This window comes from Carlito syrichta, unplaced genomic scaffold (assembly GCF_000164805.1).
Source record: "Carlito syrichta isolate Samal-C Ts95f unplaced genomic scaffold, Tarsius_syrichta-2.0.1 Scaffold314290, whole genome shotgun sequence".
Taxonomy (NCBI): domain Eukaryota; kingdom Metazoa; phylum Chordata; class Mammalia; order Primates; family Tarsiidae; genus Carlito; species Carlito syrichta.
In genome coordinates, this window is record NW_007258386.1 from 219,823 (window position 1) to 237,052 (window position 17,230).

The 17,230-nt window shown below is 46.6% G+C and overlaps 1 protein-coding gene across 3 annotated transcripts in view; it reads right to left on the reverse strand.

The window, feature by feature from the left end:
- Window positions 1–5,863: 5,863 nt before the first annotated feature.
- The window catches only part of CSPG5 (chondroitin sulfate proteoglycan 5), a 15,432-nt gene continuing 4,065 nt past the window's right edge, over window positions 5,864–17,230 (reverse strand). The window contains exons 2-4 of one of the 3 annotated variants that reach the window (XM_008071320.2): window positions 15,100–15,288; window positions 12,489–12,564; window positions 5,864–6,383 (exon numbers count right to left, since the gene is read on the reverse strand). In XM_008071320.2, coding sequence (XP_008069511.1) covers window positions 6,222–6,383; window positions 12,489–12,564; window positions 15,100–15,288 — 427 coding nt within the window. In that variant the 3' untranslated portion in view covers window positions 5,864–6,221. Of the gene's footprint in view, window positions 6,384–12,407; window positions 12,565–15,099; window positions 15,289–17,230 lie in introns of all 3 variants that reach the window. The other 2 variants (XM_008071319.2, XM_021719184.1) reach the window with 2 other exon arrangements.

Below are 17,230 nucleotides of genomic sequence, written 5' to 3' on the forward strand. Positions count from 1 at the left end.
TGCACCCCCATTCCTGGCTAATTTTTTTTTTTTTTTTATTGTAGAGATGAGGTCTCACCAAGTTGTGCAGGCTGGCCTCAAACCCGTGGGCTCAGGCAATCCTCTCACCTCAGCCTCCCAAAGTGCTGGGATTATAGGCATGAGCCACTGCACCCTGCATGAGTTTACTTCTTTGGTCACAGACTCTCAGTCATTCTCAACAGAACAACTCTGATGACTGATGGTAATGCTTTCCTTTTTATGTTTTTAACTTTTTATTGTGAGCCTTTTCAAACAACATAAAAGTAAAGAGCATAGTATTATCAACTCCTATATACTTATTACCTAGTAGAACAATTACTAACATTTTCCATATATCTCCTGTAAATTTTGCGGAATTAATTTAAATCATGACATTATGACATTTCACTCTTACATACTTTAAACAATAAGAACTTTTTCAGGGCTGGGCGTGGTGGCTCATGCCTATAATCCCAGCACTTTCAGTGGCGAAGGTGAGAGGATTGCCTGAGCCTGCGGGTTTGAGACCAGCCTGGGCAACTTGGCGAGACCTCATCTCTACAATAAATAAATATTAGCCAGGTGTGGCCTCCCAAAGGTGCAGGATTACAGGCTGAGCCACCGAGCCCGGCTCGAACTTCTAGTCTTAAGCGATCCCCCATCTCAGCCTCCTGAATAGCTGTGACTACGGGCAGGCACCATCACACCCGGCTATCCTTCCACAGAGTTTAAATATGAACCTTCCTTACAGTGAAGCTGCAGGGGATATTCTGTAACTAGGTCACCGGATTCCAGTCCATGGTAGATCTCTCCAAATATTCACCAAAGCCACCAAAAGCTCAGGAAGTTAACTCTGTGTTTTTATTTTAAGATTCAGGGGGTACATGTCCAGTTTTGCTACATGGGTACATTGTGTGTGTTGATGAGGCTTGAGTTTCTATTGAACCATCACTCAAACAGCGAACACAGTACCCAGAGGTAGTTTTCCCCACCTCCCACTTTTGGAGTTCCTAGTGTTTATTGTTCCCATCTTTATGCCTGTGTCTACTCATCGTTTAGCTCCCACTGATAAGTGAGAACATGCGATACTCAGTTTTCTGTTGTTGCATTAACTCACTTAGGATGATGGCCTCCATCCATGTTGCTGTAAAGGACATGATTTCGTTATTTTTTCATGGCTGCATCTTCTTTTGGTTTTGATAAACTGTTGGCCACAGTTTTGCTTAGTCTGATGGCCATCTGATTCCTTATGGTAACTTGGCACATCTTTGCTCCCGTATACTTTGTGTAATTTCATGGTTACACACTCAGGAGACAATATTATTTCCAAGTTTGCTTTAGTGGACTCCCTTTCTCTTTCTCCCAAGTCTCCTCCATACCTGCGATGAGCTTCTGGTGGAGGAAAGAGCCTTTCCTGCAACACCCAGAGTGGGGCTTTTCATACCTCGCTGCTCGCTTGACTGATGATGTTGCTTTCGTCCTGCTGCCTATACTCACCCTCTTCCTTGGGCCTGAGAGATGGGTTGTGCAGCCTCTTCCACATTTCAGAATACTTTAATATACATTCCCTTGAATGGATTTCATGACACTGGGAAACAAGCTTCGCAAGGCAAAGTGTTTGGCCTATTTTGCTCATTGCTATATCCCCGATGCCTAGATAGTCCTGTGAAAAGGCAAAGATTTTATAGATGAAGAAATTGAGCTTCAGAGAGCATGTGGCTTCTAAATGGAGAGAACATCTAGCTTTGAGTTCAGGGTTTAGTGCTACTTTTGGAGCACAGGCTAACCTTTTCACTTCTACAAATTATCTGAGAAAGGACAAGGAACTGCATCTTTCTTACAGTGTCTACTGCGTGACAGGATGGCAAGGAAAGGATACTGACATAGAAGTCCTAAGTTCTAATATTATCACTGATGCTTTCTAATCCTGAGACCCAGGCTCCAGGGCCCTAGGGGGCATGGATGACATCACAGACATGAAAGTATGTTGTAAATGGCAAGGCATTGTAGTGGATTGAATTGTGTTTCCAAAAAGATAGATTGAAGTCCTAACCGCAGTACTTGTGAATGTGACCTTATTGGAAACAGGGTCTTTGGAGCTGGAATTAAGTTAAGATGGAGTCATTCTAGGTTAGGGGAACATCCATCCATCCAATCAATGGTGTCCTTAGAAGAAGGCCATATGAAGACACAGAGACACAGATACACACCAAGGGAAGATGGTCATGTGAAAGCAGAGGTAGCAATTGGAATGATGGAGCTACGAGTCAAAGAATGCCGAGGATTCCTGGCAACCACCAGGATCCAGGAAGAGGCAATAAAGGATTCTTCCCTGTGCTGTCAGAGGGAGCATGGCCCTGCTGATACCTCGATTTTACACCTCTAGCCTCTAAAACTGTGACGAATACATTTCTGTTGTTTTTAGCCATTCAGTTTGTGATGTGTTATGGCAACCCTAGGACACTAACACCAGTGTGTTTCACATAAATGGCCACGCTTTGTATAGACTGATGGTTCCATGCTGCACGCACAGCTCTTCTAGGTGAAAGGGCCTCCACAGACATATGACTTTTCCTCCCTGATGCTTGAGTTTCCCTCATTTTCAGTCTGTCTTTTTTTTCAAGGGGGGGACTCAGGACAGGCTATGGAGTGGCTAGAAAAGTGGAGAGAAGGACACAGCCATCTGAAAGCACGAGGGTGCATGTCCCAAGGGTTAGACAGTCACTGTGGGGATGGAGGTGCTAACAGCAGAGCTGGAGGGTCCCCAGAGAGTGCACTTGCCAGCCCTACGGATCGCAATCATCATGAAGCACAAACGCTGGCAGGCAAGAGAACAGGCACAGACAGAAATCGATATGCCTCAGTTCAATGCTTCAGCCCTGCTTTGGGTCAAAGACTCTTGGCAACATCTGGTAACTCTATTCAGCAGGGCTCCACTGTCTCCTGCTCCCCTTCCGATCTGGGTTTTCCTATCCTTCCTGCACGTGCTGTGAAGGTAGGGCTGAGCCAAGGACTCTGACACACATTTCATAATACTCTTGTGGGAAAAACCAAACAAAGCACGATAGGAACAAACCCTTATTTCTGGATGGGGTTTAAAATTCACAAAGCAGCCGGGCTCGGTGGCTCAGTCTGTAATCCCGCACCTTTGGGAGGTGAGGGGATTGCCTGAGCCCACGGGTTCGTGACCCGCCTGGGCAGCGAGACCTCATCTCTACAATAAATAAAAATAAAATAAAATAAAATAAAATTTACAAAGCAGTTTTCCATACAATCCCTCTTGATGGAGCCTCCTTGTGAAAGGATCCAGAGGTGCCTATGCACGAGAGACAGGTTTCCTAATCCAGAGAGTACAGGAAGTCCTTAGCAGAATTATGCCGAGCCCCCCAAAAGTGGGTAAAAGAGATGGCAACACATACCCCAATATACAGCCCTATGCAATAGCAAAGAGCAGACTGAGCTCATGGCACCAGCTGAACACCATCTGGGCAAGAGTCCTGAGACGAGAACAGAGGGCTTCTGTTGTTAATGAATGGGAGACTAGGTAAAGTGGACCCACTCTTCTATTAAAGACAACCAAAGAGCTATACAAACATCTGAAAAGCACCAAAGAGCTAACAAGATACTAAAGAATTACTAGGCTGGCATCCCAGAAAGGGCAGGAATCCAGACAGGTGAGCCCAACTTCCGGACCACTTGTGCCCTGGAGGTTCTTGCCCATCAAGCAGAGGTGACTGAGAATGGGTTGTGTTGCTGAACATCTTGCAGGGTTGAGCAGGGGGAGTTGGAGTACGGGCCCACCAAAGATGGGGGACACTGGTAAACCGTTGCCTGTTTTGGGCGTGACCCCAGAGGATTGTACCCCAGGGTTAAGGATGAACCAGAAGCAAACCTGCCCCTGCACAGTCTGACAGGTCTGCAGCTTGGTTCCAGCAGCTTAGAAAATCTCCAACCTTGAATTTGGATGAATGTGATCCCAGAATTCTGGTGCCTCGGTCACCTGACAGAGGTAAACAAAACACTCTCTAGAGAAAGGAATCATCCTAGGCCTCAAAATATTTTAATAAACAATTTTCCAAATATGATGTCCAGCATGAAATAAAAAATGAGGGACATGTAAATACAAATCAGGGAGATCCAGCAGAAATTAGGCAACTGAAACACACTTATAGGGATTCCAGTTGCTGGAATGATCACAGATTGAAGACAGGCAAAAAGTTCTAGAAAACTGAGTCTGGCTATTTGAACTCTTAACTTTCTCTGTAATCTTTTGCAATTTTATAATCTCTATCTTCAGTCTGCCTTCACCACTGTTTCAAGAGTTCTTTTCAGAAAGCAAATCTGACCCTCCCTTAGCCCGTTGCTTCAATGGCATTCAAGGCTCTTTTACAATCTGTCCTAAATTGTCCCTTTCAGCTTCATCACACAATCTCTAGTCACACAGAACTACTTTCCTGAGTATTCTTCCTCTGTCTTCAGTGTCATCTTGTTTCATCCTGAAAAACGCCTCATCAAGTCCAATTTATCTCTTTGAAGCCTTTCTGAACTCTTAACTCCAATTCTCATATAATACAGATATACACACCAGTATTATAATGCTGATACACTATTATGATTACTTGTTTATGTCTGTTTTTTAAGTAGGTTATTAATTTCTTTCTTTTTTTTTTTTTTGAGTTGGAGTCTCACTGTTGCCCAGACTGGAGTGCAGTGGCCGCTCCCGGTCACCACAGCCTCGACCTGCTGGGGCTCCGGCAATCCTTCTGCCTCAGCCTTCCAAGTAGCTGGAATTACAGCCGCACACTACCACGCCCGGCTAATTTTTTTGATTTATTGTAGAGATGAGGTCTCGCCAAGTTGCCTAGGTGGGTCTCGAACCCGCAGGCTCAGGCAATCCACTCACCTCAGCCTCCCAAGGCGCGGGATTACAGGCTGAGCCACCAAGCCCGGTTTATTAACTTCTTGAGGTTAGGGTCTATCTCATTCACCAAGCATTCCTGGCATCTAGGATAGTACCTCCTAGTCTCAGAGTAAGTGCTTAATATTAATAAATACTTATGAAATAATTAAAGGGTTTTTTTTTTTTTTTGAGTCAGGATCTCACTCTGTCACCCAGGCTAGAGTGCAGTGCCAGGATCATGGCTCACCAAAGCCTTGACCTCCTGGACCTCCTAGGTAGCTGGGATTACAGGTGCATGCCACCATACCTAGCTAATTTTTTGACTTTTTTTTGTAAAGATGAGGTCTTGCTATGTTGCCCAGGCTGGTCTTGAACTGCTGAGCTCAAGCAATCTACCTGTCTCAGCCTCCCAGATAGTTTTCTTAATAATAGGTGATATAGAGTGTTATTGGCTGAATTGGTCCCCCCCCTCAAATTCATATGGTGAAGCCCCAACCTCCAATGTAACTGTATTTGGAGACAGGGCCTTTAAGGAGTTAATTATGATTAAATAGGTGACAAGAGAGGGGCTCTTATCTAACAGGATTGGTGTCCTTATAAGAACAGGAAGTGATATCAACTCACTCTCTCGGTTTCCACAAGCACATAGAAAAGGTCGTGTGAGGATGCAGCAAGAGAATGGCTGTTTGCAAGCCAGGCAGGGAGGCTTCTTCAGAAACCAAGCTTGTTGGCCCTGTGATCTTGTACTTCTAGCCTCCAGAACTGTAAGAAAATACATTTCTGTTGTCTAAGCCACTCAGAATATGGTATTTTTATTACAGCAGCTAGAGCAGACTAATACACAGACCATTTCTGAGATTTCAAACATGTTTAAATATACACCTTCAGTGAAGGTAAGAATTCAACTCAAATTGGTAAGAATGGGTAAGGGAGTGGATACCATGACATGAAGAAAATGAATAGCTTTTTAAAAAGTTTTATTTCAAGAACTTTTACTGGTATTTCAAAAAAAGGGTGGGTCAAAGTACAAAAAAAAAAGTCAGTTGAATAACAGCACAGGTTTAGAAATCACAGCAGCAGAAGCAATGTACAGACAGCACAGACAAAACAACCCAATATATGCAATTCCGTTCCATTTCTTTGCTTAATTTTAAGTATTTTTTTTTGCCTCCTGTACAAAATACATCAAAGCATGCCATGAGATCAGAAAAAGAAAGAGTTTAACAAATGGTTACAAGAAATAGGCTCTGTACAAGAGGAGATAATGTTTCTTCCCCTGCCCCCACCCCCCACCCCCTATTTCCTCTCTTCTTGCTCTGCTTTAGGTTAAATTATTCTGAAGACAGTTCACGTCCAAGTCAGCCTGGTCACCTTTGCCACCCTCAAGTTTGGGTGACATGGAGTTTTGGATGTTAAATGACTCCTCCTCTTTCAGGCAGGATTTGAGAGCTTCTTGGATTTTATGGGGAGCATTAGGATCATCCTGGAAGAGGAAAAGAGTTGAGGGGAGAGGAGAAAATGGGGAGAGCAATCAAATAATAATCTCAAGTTTTTCTATCTGGCTGAAAGAAATATAACTAAAAAAAGGAAAAAGCTCTAAAAGCTCTAAAACTTGAAGGAGCCTAAGGGAACCACTCTTTAGCAGCTACATTTTAGGAAAGTCATCCTTAAAAGCAATAGCCAGATATAGATGAAAACTTGACAGGTAACTAGATTCCAAATACCTTTAATTTGGGCCAGTCCAAGGTTTTCTCTTGGACAGAGGCTGGGGAGAAACAGTCCCTTGTAATACTCTAAAGTCTCACACGTTGATGAGCTCTGCTCGGCCTGCTGGGTCCCACCTTCCTCTGACCCTCTATCCTGTTGAGATGTCCCCCTGCTTTCACACAAATATCTTGGTCAGGGAACACATCTTGTCAGTGAATACCGCGAGGCACACGTAGAACCACAGTCAGGTGCAGACCTGTTCTTGGCAAAGCTAGGGCCCTTCTCCCCACAGCAAAAATATGTCCTCTGAGTAGAGGCCAAAGATGTGGGAGCCTCTTACCGTCAAGAGTTCCTGCCAAAAGATGCTAACTAAAAACAGATGTCCTCAGTCTCAGCCCGAGTGAGTCTGGCCGTGTCCATGGCTTGCCTCACTCTGCATCAGATGATACTCGTGCTGCTGGTTCTGATGCGCCCCTGTGCTTCCTGCCAATCCATGTATACCACCTGCTGCTCTCTGACAGAAAGGCCACCCTAGCACACAGTCCTCCAACGCCACATTTTGCACATTCACAGAACTGTTGTGGCAGCTCCTGCCTCAGTCTCTTGCTTTAGGACAACCTGAGGGGATTATATGCAATTCAGTGGTCTCAGTTCTTTCTCTGGTGCTGTTGTAAGAACTCTGCTGAGCAAAGTGGGTATGTAGACACCCAGGCAGATGCATGGAAGGCAAGAAGATAGAGAATGTCTCAATTTGACCAGCTAGATTAGACCGTTCTGGCTTTAACCACTAACAAAAATAAAGATAATCATCCTCCTTAAGGATCAGGGGTTCTCTAGAAAACTCTGGTGAGTTCTTGTCACACTGCCTGCTTCTGAGTTTGACCCATCACAGCACTAGGTTAGTATAGTGATGGGTTGGGAAGAAAGTAGGGACAGCCCTCGTCTTCCAAGGTGTCTGTGCACACAGAGCACTAGGGGTGTTCACTAGTTGTGTCTGTAGAAATCACCGCTACCCGCCCAATGCCTCAAGTCTCACTTAGAGCCTCTTTAGGGGTCCAGATTGAACAGAGAGATTGTTAACAGAGTTTCAAAGACTTCACACGTGGTTTACAGACAGTGGGGAAAACTCATGTTTCTCATTTCCAGTGAGGCAAGAACAGGAGGAAATGGACTTCAAGAGTATTGAGGCAGACTTCAGGCAAGGCAGCGGCACCCGGCACACACCGGCACTTGATATGTCAATCACCGCCTGGAGAGAGTCACAGAAAAACTGCACAGTGACACAAATCTATGTGTCCTGGGAAGATCTGCATGATATATTAGCTGAAAAAAAGCAAGGGGATGGCTGGGTGTGGTGGCTCACTCCTGCAATCCCAGTACATTGGGAGGTGAAGGCGGGAGGATCACCTGAGGCCAGGAGTTCAAGACTAGCCTGGGCAACATAGCAAGGCCTCATTTACACACACACACGATTTTTTTTTTTAAATTAGCCAGGCATGGTGGCACACAACTGCAGTCCTCACTACTTGGGAGGCTGAGGTGAGAGGATCACTTGAGGCTGGGAGTTTGAGACCAGCCTGAGCAACATACATGTTGTCTCTACAAAACAGGAAAATATTATCTGGGCATGATGGCACGCATGCGCAGTCCCAGCTACTCAGGAGGCTGAGGTGGAAGACTGCTTGAGCCTAGGAGTTCGAGGCTGCAGTGAGATATTATCCTGCCACTGCATTCCAGCGTGGGTGACAGAGAGACTCTGTCTCTTAAAAAGAAAAAAAAAAAGAGGGGGGTGTAGAACATATGTACAGCAAAATCTCATTTATGGTTAAAAACGATACCTACAGGTACGTATGTGCATAAACACATGCACACATGCCTTATGGAGAGAAGAGGAATGAAGGAGACCCACACTTTTTATTTTGTGCACTTCTGTGCTGTCTAGGGAGGACCCTGGGCATGACAGCTTGAGAGTTGAGCCATTAAAGATCCTGGGCAGGGCAGATTCTGAATTACAAACTTGACCCCTCGAAGGCTCAGGGAACTTGGCCAGGTAAGAAAACTGCCTTCTGAGCCAAGGGGTAGTAGAAGCATATCCTAAAAGAAGGCTTAGAGGTGTCCAAACAATGCTATTAGACAAGCTAGTGCCTCCAGCAAACACAGGGACAGAGAGTCAGATCTGGACAGAGCTCTCCCGACCTAAATGTTTCCTCCAGAACTTGATCCTAGTAAGCCCAGGGCTGCGGGTCCCACAGCAGAAGGTGTCACTGCCCTTGACTTGGCAGAAGTATCTCATCACAAGGGAGCTGGATTGACATCTGGCATAACTCACGGGAACCATCGTGGGCCCCCTGCTGCCAACATCCTGCCCAACCATATGGGTACCCTTCATTCAGTCCAGGGGTCATGCGGGTTCAGGCCCCCAGTCGTCCAGATGGAAACCTCTATCTGAAGAGGACAGGCAGTCGATGATTCACCAAACACATGCAAGAGCAGAATCTAGACAGCAAGGAAGATTTAAATGGGGGGGAAGCACTAAGGAGCACCATGGAGAAATCCTAGGAATAAACTGAAATCCTGGAAGGTCTGTCAAATCTTAGGATGTCTCAAGCTGCTGGCCACATTGCCTAGACAGCACCACTGTGAGTACCAGTGGGGTCGGTGTGTGGACAGGCTGCCTGGGCTTCAGGTGGCTCCATGCGTGTGGCATACCTGGAGCGTGTCCAGCATCTTTCCTATCACACCTTCTGAAGTTCCCTCTTAGGCAGTGGCTCAGTTACACAAAAGACTCGTGCACAGACTCAGCCTTTGGCCGCCCCCAGCTAAAGAACCTCACACCAGTCCCAGAGGACCCAGAGAGGAGCAGCGGAGGGTGGGAAGGAGGTGCCACTGATACAGTCCCTGCCACCGACCCCCCCCCAACGTTTTTGTTTGAAATCTTCTCAAAGTGTGGCTGGCACAGATTGTTGCAACAGGATAGGAAAACGACCCACTCAATCTACTTCACTTATGTGAAAGAAATAACACATCTATTAAAATAAATGGAACTCTCCAAAATCTTACGGAACACCAATTCCAACAAGGAGTTTGGAGGGGAGAGAAGGATGGGGAGAGGATAAACCACAGGCTGGACTCTGATGCCCCTCATTTCTTCTCCTGGCTCACCTCACCCCAAAGTTTTCCTTCCTCTCTCCCTCCCTCCTTCCCTCCCTCCCTTAGTTGGAGTCTCACTCTTGTCACCCAGGCTGGAGTGCAGTGGCATGCTCCCAGTGTTGACCTGCTGGGCTCCAGTGATCCTTCCACCTCAGCCTTCCAAGCAGCCAGAACTACAGGCACGTGCTACCACCCAGCAAATTTTTAAAAATTTTTATTTATTATAGAGACGAGGTCTCACCATGTTGCCCAAGATGGTCTAGAACCCACAGGCTCAGGCAATCCTCTCACCTCGACCTCCCAAAGTGCTGGGATTATAGGCTTGAGTCACCATGCCTGGTCTTTTTTTTCTTTCTTTTGAGACAAGGTCTTGCTCTGTCACCCAGTCTGGAGTGCAATGGTACAATCAAAGCTTATGTAGCCTCTAACTTCTGGGCTCAAGCAATCCTCTACTCTCAGCTAACTGAGCAGCTAAGACTACAGGCACACACCACCACACATGGCTAATTTTGCCACCACAACTGGCTAATTTTTTGTAGAGACAGAGTCTCACTATGCTGTCCATAGTAAGACCTGCTCAGGCTAGTCTCAAACCCCTGGCCTCAAGCGATCCTCCTGCCTCAGTCTCTCAAAGTGCTGGGATTATAGGCTTGAGTCACTGTGCCCAGCCCTTTCTCATTTTCATTCTGCTGCTGGCACCACTGGTAAGCAGCCTGGGTGCTGGTTGTAGCAGTGAGCAGAGCTTCATATCACAACAAAGTGGTAACCATCTTAACTGGCAATGCCCACAAAATCTTGAATGTGACTAAGTCTGACCTTTGGGCTAAGTGGAGAGAATTAGAGATGAAGGTAGAAAATTCACCAGTATGTTGCTTACAGTGCTTACAGAAAGGAGAGGATTGTGTCCCCTTGGGCACAGCTGAGGGAAGGACACCAGCCTCAAGATCCAAGAGGACCCAGAAGACCACCAGAGCCTGAGCTTGTCACTTCTCGGAGGGTTGGCCTGAGTGATGTCCCAGTCACCTCACAGCCCCTTCTCAGGCAGAGAGCCCTTCATGGCTGACCACCACCATGGCTGACCGTGCCCTGTTCTCTGTTTTCAAGGCTCATCATATTCTGAGCTCAGGGTCACTGGTAGCTTTCATGTACAAATGCCTTGCTTTTCACAAAGCTGGGTCAGCCAAGAACAGGAAACTGCCACACTGGCCCATGCAGCCAAGCCTTCCAAGAGGACTGATTTCCTTTTCCTACCTCTCTGTGAAGTAGAGAGGTGTCTGCAGCTGCGGCACCAGAAACACAAGGGTCAGAAACTTTCCTAAGGACCCTTGCACTCAGTCAGGCAGAGTAGGAGGAGGAGTTAACCATGGACAATGAATACCCTGACTGCAGTGGTCCAATCTGCTGCCCTACACATGCAAGATGGCAGATCCGACAGTGGAACCGAGAGGCCCTGTGGCAGGCCACCATTCACTAGTATTCAACAAGTGCTGACTGAATGCATATTACTGCAAGAGGCTGGATAATGTGCTCACCAGGGGAGCAAGACTCTGTCCTGCTCTCAAGGTGTCTGCATCTCTGTGAGTTGATGAACGTGGTTATCAATCTCAGAGTTGGAAAGATAACCTGTTTCTTTGGTTATGGTGTCCATCTTGAACTTAATTGGTTGGTGCATACCAAGTGAAATCATTGTTCTTTTTCTACTCTTTATATTGAAGATTTTTGAAATTGACCCCTTTACTTTTCCTCTAGCAGGTCGAGTTTTTTTATTCTGGGATTTTGTGAATAAGGTCCCATTTTTTTTCTCTCTTTTCTCTTCTGGGGCTACAGTTTCCCCATCTATAAAAAAAGATGGTGGTCTAGACCTGTGCTGTCCAGTATAGTAGTACTAGCTGCCTTTCAAGAGTTCTAAAGCCACATGTGGCTAGTGGTTGTTGCAGTGGACAGTGCAGACACAGAAGATTTTTGTCTTACAGAAAGTTCCATTGGACAGTAGCGGTCTTTTTCTTTTTTCTTTTTCCTAATCTCATGACAGATCAAGCTTCTGTTTTATTACAAAAATTCTCTCTCATAGTATCCAGTATTTTACTAGTCAGTCTGGTCCAGGCAACACACTAGGCCAGGGTTTTCAGATAACAGTCTATTAGGACCTTTTACTGGGTTTCCACTGACATTTATGAGTCCACCCTCCTAAGAACAGAATTACTCCTAGATTTGTGGTTCCAAAGGTGTTTTGTGCTCACCTCTGCCCTAACCAGTTGTGTATAAGCCTACAAGTTCTCAGGGTTCTCACACAGCATCAAGGACCCAGAGGTTTTTCCACCCATCCCAAAGCCACCATTTGCTTCACTGACCATCAGAAGATTCCCTAGCAGTGAATGCAGAGCCTTTCTCCTTGATATGGAGAATAAAAGACAATAATCAATTTTCTAAATCATAGATAAAGATAAGTATCGTAAGTCACCCCAGAAAATGATCTTCTCTACTACCTGTGACTCTATATCATCAGGTGCTTATTCCCACCTTCACTGGCCCACCGGCTACCCCCTAAGCTGACCACCAAAGCTTTCTGCAGATTTCACACTGTGAAATAGACCTGAGACATGAACCAGGGGCCAAAGCATGCAAAAGGGGAGATGTGAAGAAAAGTTACCTGACAGATAACGTTATCATAGTGAGCCAAGGCACGGACATGGGGGGAGGAGGTACGGGGAGTGTTGCAAAGTTTCCTTACATTTGGGTGAGAGCCCTCGGCAATGGTGGAGAGGGAGAAGTTATCGTTGTGGAGTTCAGATGGGGTCCGGAATTTGCTGTCAGATAGAAGAGAGAAGGAAAAACGTAAGAGAAATGATCATGGCAAAATGTGACAATGGCAATTAGGTCTCAGCTTCATGGGCCAAATACTGTATTTCATCAAATGCCATGGATTATAACACGATGCATCATTTATTTCATGTGCCATTAACAAAAAAACTTCTGGGCAACCTTTTCGGGTCCCCTCTCACTGTGGGAGATTTTCTGTCCTCTCAATAAATCCTGCTTCAAAAAAAGAAAAAAGGAAAAGAAAAAAACTTCTGGGGTTGAGTACAGTGGCTCACATCTGTAATCTCAGTGCTTTGGGGGTTGAGGCCAGGGGTTGAGACCGCATCTCTACAAAAAAATTTTAAAATGACCCAGGCATGGTGGAGTGTGCCTGTAGTCTCAGCTACTCAGAAGGTTGAAGTGGCTTAAGCCCGAGTTTGAGGCTGTAGAGCAGGATGCAGTCCATAAAAATAAATAAGTAAAAAAAAAAAGGAAAAAAAAGTTCATCACTTAAATCATGACCCAATACTTTCTTTTTTTCTTTGAGTTGGAGTCTCACTCCGTTGCCCAGACTGGAGTGCAGTGGCCGCACTACAGTCTGGGCACCGCAGCCTGGCCATGGCAGCCTCGACCCGCTGGGCTCTGGCGATCCTTCTGCCTCAACCTTCCGAGTAGCCGGAATTACAGGCGTGCTCTACATGCCCGGCTGAGTTTTGATTTATTGTAGAGATGAGGTCTGGCCAAGTTGCCCAGGCGGGTCTCAAACCTGCGGGCTCAGGCAATTCACTCACCTCAGCCTCCCAAAGGCGCGGGATTACAGGCTGAGCCACTGAGCCCGGGTGACCCAATACTTTCTAATCACCTTGAGTTTTTCTTATAAACTTGAAGTAGCTCACTTAGACTTTAGATAAGGGACTGCCAGTGATATGAACAGCTAGGACCACGTCTGTGCATGCAGGCAATTACAACTACAACATGACTACCATCTGGCCAACTGTGATTATAAGATGCCAGCGACTGGAAGATACGATCCAAATTCAGAGACGTTAATATGTTTAAAAAAGGTGTATTTTAGAAACAATAAGTTGCAGTAGTATTTGCAGGGCATTAGGTGCATGTAGCACCATCACAGCAGTGACCAGGCTTGGAAAGAAAGAAGGTATGTAGAGAACAAGGTAGTTGCACTCTGCAAGAGACACAGGGTCGGCTAGAGAAGGACCTAGAACGAGGTCTTGCTTCTCCACTGCCCTGGTTGTTGCTCCTTTCTCTCCTCCATCCTTAGCAGCAGCTGCCCTGATTTAGGTGGTCCCATCTCCCGGCCCCTGCATAGCCCTGCTGGCCACCCCCTTGGTGTAGGCGTTGGGAGCCAGGTGTCTTGGTCTGCGTTTCTCTGGAGTGATCACGTGCACACATACAACCCGCCTCAGTGCACAGGCACAATGAAGAGGCCCTTCCCGCCCTGTGGCAGTTAGCTGAAAGGCTGCAGAGAGCTGCTGGCATCTGCACATCGCGTGAGTCTACCCAGCAAAGGAGCAACAGATGGTGTTTTGTCCTTTTCCCAGGACCCAGGGAAAGTCCTTCAGTCACATTCCCTAGAGGGAGTCTCAGGTCAAGGGGAGGGGGATTAATGGGGCAACAGGCAATTTTGAATAAATTGTCTCTGGGGTCCCAGGGAAGCTGAACTTCAGTTTCCTCCTGTGGTCACTTCTGTGACTCTTCAGAAAGGTCTTTCACTCTGCTTTGGTGATAAGACTGATTCTCTCATAGCGCGTAAGGTCACATTTGAGTGTTTAAGGCATGGACTTAAAGGGAAATGCATGCTGATTCTCACATGCACCCAATAGTCACTACTCTGCTAAGAGAAGGGCTGAAAGGAGATTCTATATCCCATATGGTCCTAAAAATCCACAGTAGAGTAAGTTAACCCTAGCCCTCTTCTGTTCCCCAGATTCTACTCAGGAGAGGTAAAGAGGATTTGCTTAAGTTCCTTACACTTCTGTCTGGACAAAGGGTTGACGGGCTTTTAAGAAGCAATGCAGTGTGGCACTAAACCCTTTTTCCTCAGCATTTACCGAGGAGGAGCTGATAGTGGATGACAGCAGACTTGAGGGACATGCAGTTACTCCATGTGGAATTGTGGGTGAAATCCTCACATTGGCCATTAGCTGACAAAGACCAGGGAAGAAGGTACAATCAGGTGAGTGGGCAGACCGAGTACAGTAACTTCCTTGGAGCCTGGGCAGGAGTTGCTATGTGCTGGCTGCCTTTGCTTAAGCACCCTCTGTCCCAGGTAGGTGCTGGGAATGTTGCAAGATAGCTGCAGTGTGCCACAGAGGCTTCACCTCTGCTGCAATTCTAGCACATTCTGTGTGGGAATGAATGAGCTTCAGTGTCTTTAGCATGGACAAAACAGCTAGGGACAAAGAACAGGTTCCAGGAACTGTCATGGCAAAATCCTTGGACCACATGGAAGGGTGCAATAGGGTCGGGATTGGGGATCCTCCCACCAGAGTGGGTGAGAGGGGTGGGTGACACAGACTCACTTGGTCCTACGCAGCTTGGTGTTCTCTGTCTTGAGCAGATAGAGTTTCTTGGCGAAGAACACTGTCATCATAAAAAGTAGGAGCAGTACGAGGGCGGCCGAGCCGATGGCCACGCACATCACCTGGAAGTCGGTGATGATGGACTCACAGCGCATCCCCTTGTGCCAGATGTAGTCCTGAGTGTTGCACCTGCAGTGGTGACATCGAGAGACCAAGGCAATGGGGCAGGCAGCCATGGCCACAGCAAGGGCCTGGGCCCTGACCCCAACATGTATCTCAACAACCTGTTCCTGTGGCCCTCTAGAGGAACTGGAATGCCCAAAATCTGCACAGATCTCAATAGCTGATCTTATCAACCATCTTTACAATCATTCTATGAAGTGGGCCAGGAGCTCTAAGGGCTGTGATGTAAATGAGGTAACAAAGGTGCAGAGAAATTGAGTGAAATAGTCAAAGTTCTATGACTGTTAAGTAACCAAGGAAGGAAGGGAATCCAGGCATTCTGCTGTGCAGTCTCAGTGAGGATTCTCTCAGGTCTCTCCCTGCCTTGGGCTCTGGGTGATAGGAAGATAAAAAACAAAATGAATAAGAACTATGGCTATAAAGCACTAGGGCCTGCCATGCACATGGAAACCCATCTTGCTGCTTTGCAGTCCCGTCTGGTTCACGTGGCTAATCAGACACTGAAAAAAGTGACAGACAAGGACAAACACAAAGATGGATGTAGAGTCTCCTCCTACCTCTGCAGCCCCCAAAGTTCTGCCCCTAAAGCTGCCTGTCCTAGTACTATAAGTACTGTCATGCAAGCATAGTGAGAATCAATCCTCTGGGTGGGTTTTGGTCCTTTTGTTGAGTGACTTTCTCCTGCCCTTGGGGACATTCCCAGGCTCCAACTCTTCCAATGACATTGCTGTTTCCATGGGAACCAGGCTGCTTCAAAGAGGAAAGATGTGGAAGGATACAGAGGCAGGCAAAGGAGGGAGAACATGAACCTCAGGGTGAAATGACAGATAAGAGAAAGGGGTCTAGAACAGGGAAATTATGCACCAGAGAAGTGGCTCTCCGCATCCAGAATAGGGTGGAGACATGGAAAACAAGGGATTCTCCTTTGTTTTTCAATGGAACCTCTGCCATCATGGCAGGCTATCTGTTTGAGGTTGCTGGGGAATGCAGACCCCTCCAAGCGGGACCCTCTAGCCCAGTGTCTAGAGAAGTTTCACCATAGCTCTGAGTTTCTCTGCAGTGGGTCAGGGTGACAGAGACAAAGGCATGCTGCAGTCTGCAACTAAAGGCTCAGCAGTCTCCTGTGAGTGGAATGCAAAAACAGTTTCCAAGCCGCAGCCAGGACTAGGTATACACAACAGAGGAGGAATCTGGTAGGGAGGCCCAAATGAAACCCTGAGACAGCTAAGCAAGGGAAACTGGAGTGGACACGTGGAGAAAGCCTTCTGAGGCAGTGATGGAATGCTGCTCCCATGGTGGACAGAGCCTCCTGAGTGAGGAGGACAATCTTATTCTTCTCCCTGGAATCTCCTGAGAGCTCCAGGAGACTCTGGGAATTTTTATAGCTCTCTAGAGGCAGCAAGGGCTCCACATTTCATACCATCTGGGGAGCTTACTTTGGAGGTGAAAATTCCAGGCCTCCAATAGGATGAAAGATGGTGATACTGCCCACAGATTCCACAATACTCAGGCTGAAATAACTATAGTCCCTCACACTGAAGTTTGAGGAACAAAATCATCACAGGGTTTACCATAATTCTGGTAGCCTTTAACCAACTGGCAAGGCCTTATTGTAATATATATATTTTTTTCTGAGTAGGGGTTTCACTCTGTTGCCCAGACTAGAGTGCAGTGGCATGATCATGATAATAACGGCTCACCGCGGCCTCAACCTCCTGGGCTAAGGTGATAGCTGGGACTATAGGTGTGCATCACCACACCCAGTTAATTTTTTGATTTTTTGTAAAGATGAGGTCTCACTATGTTGCCCAGACTGGCCTTGAACTCCTGGGCTCAAGTGATTTGCCCTCTTCGGCCTCCCAAAGTGCTGTGGTAACAGGCATAAGCCACGGTGCCTGGCCTCTTATGGTCGTAATTTCTTTTTTCTTTCTTTCTTTTTTTTTTTTTG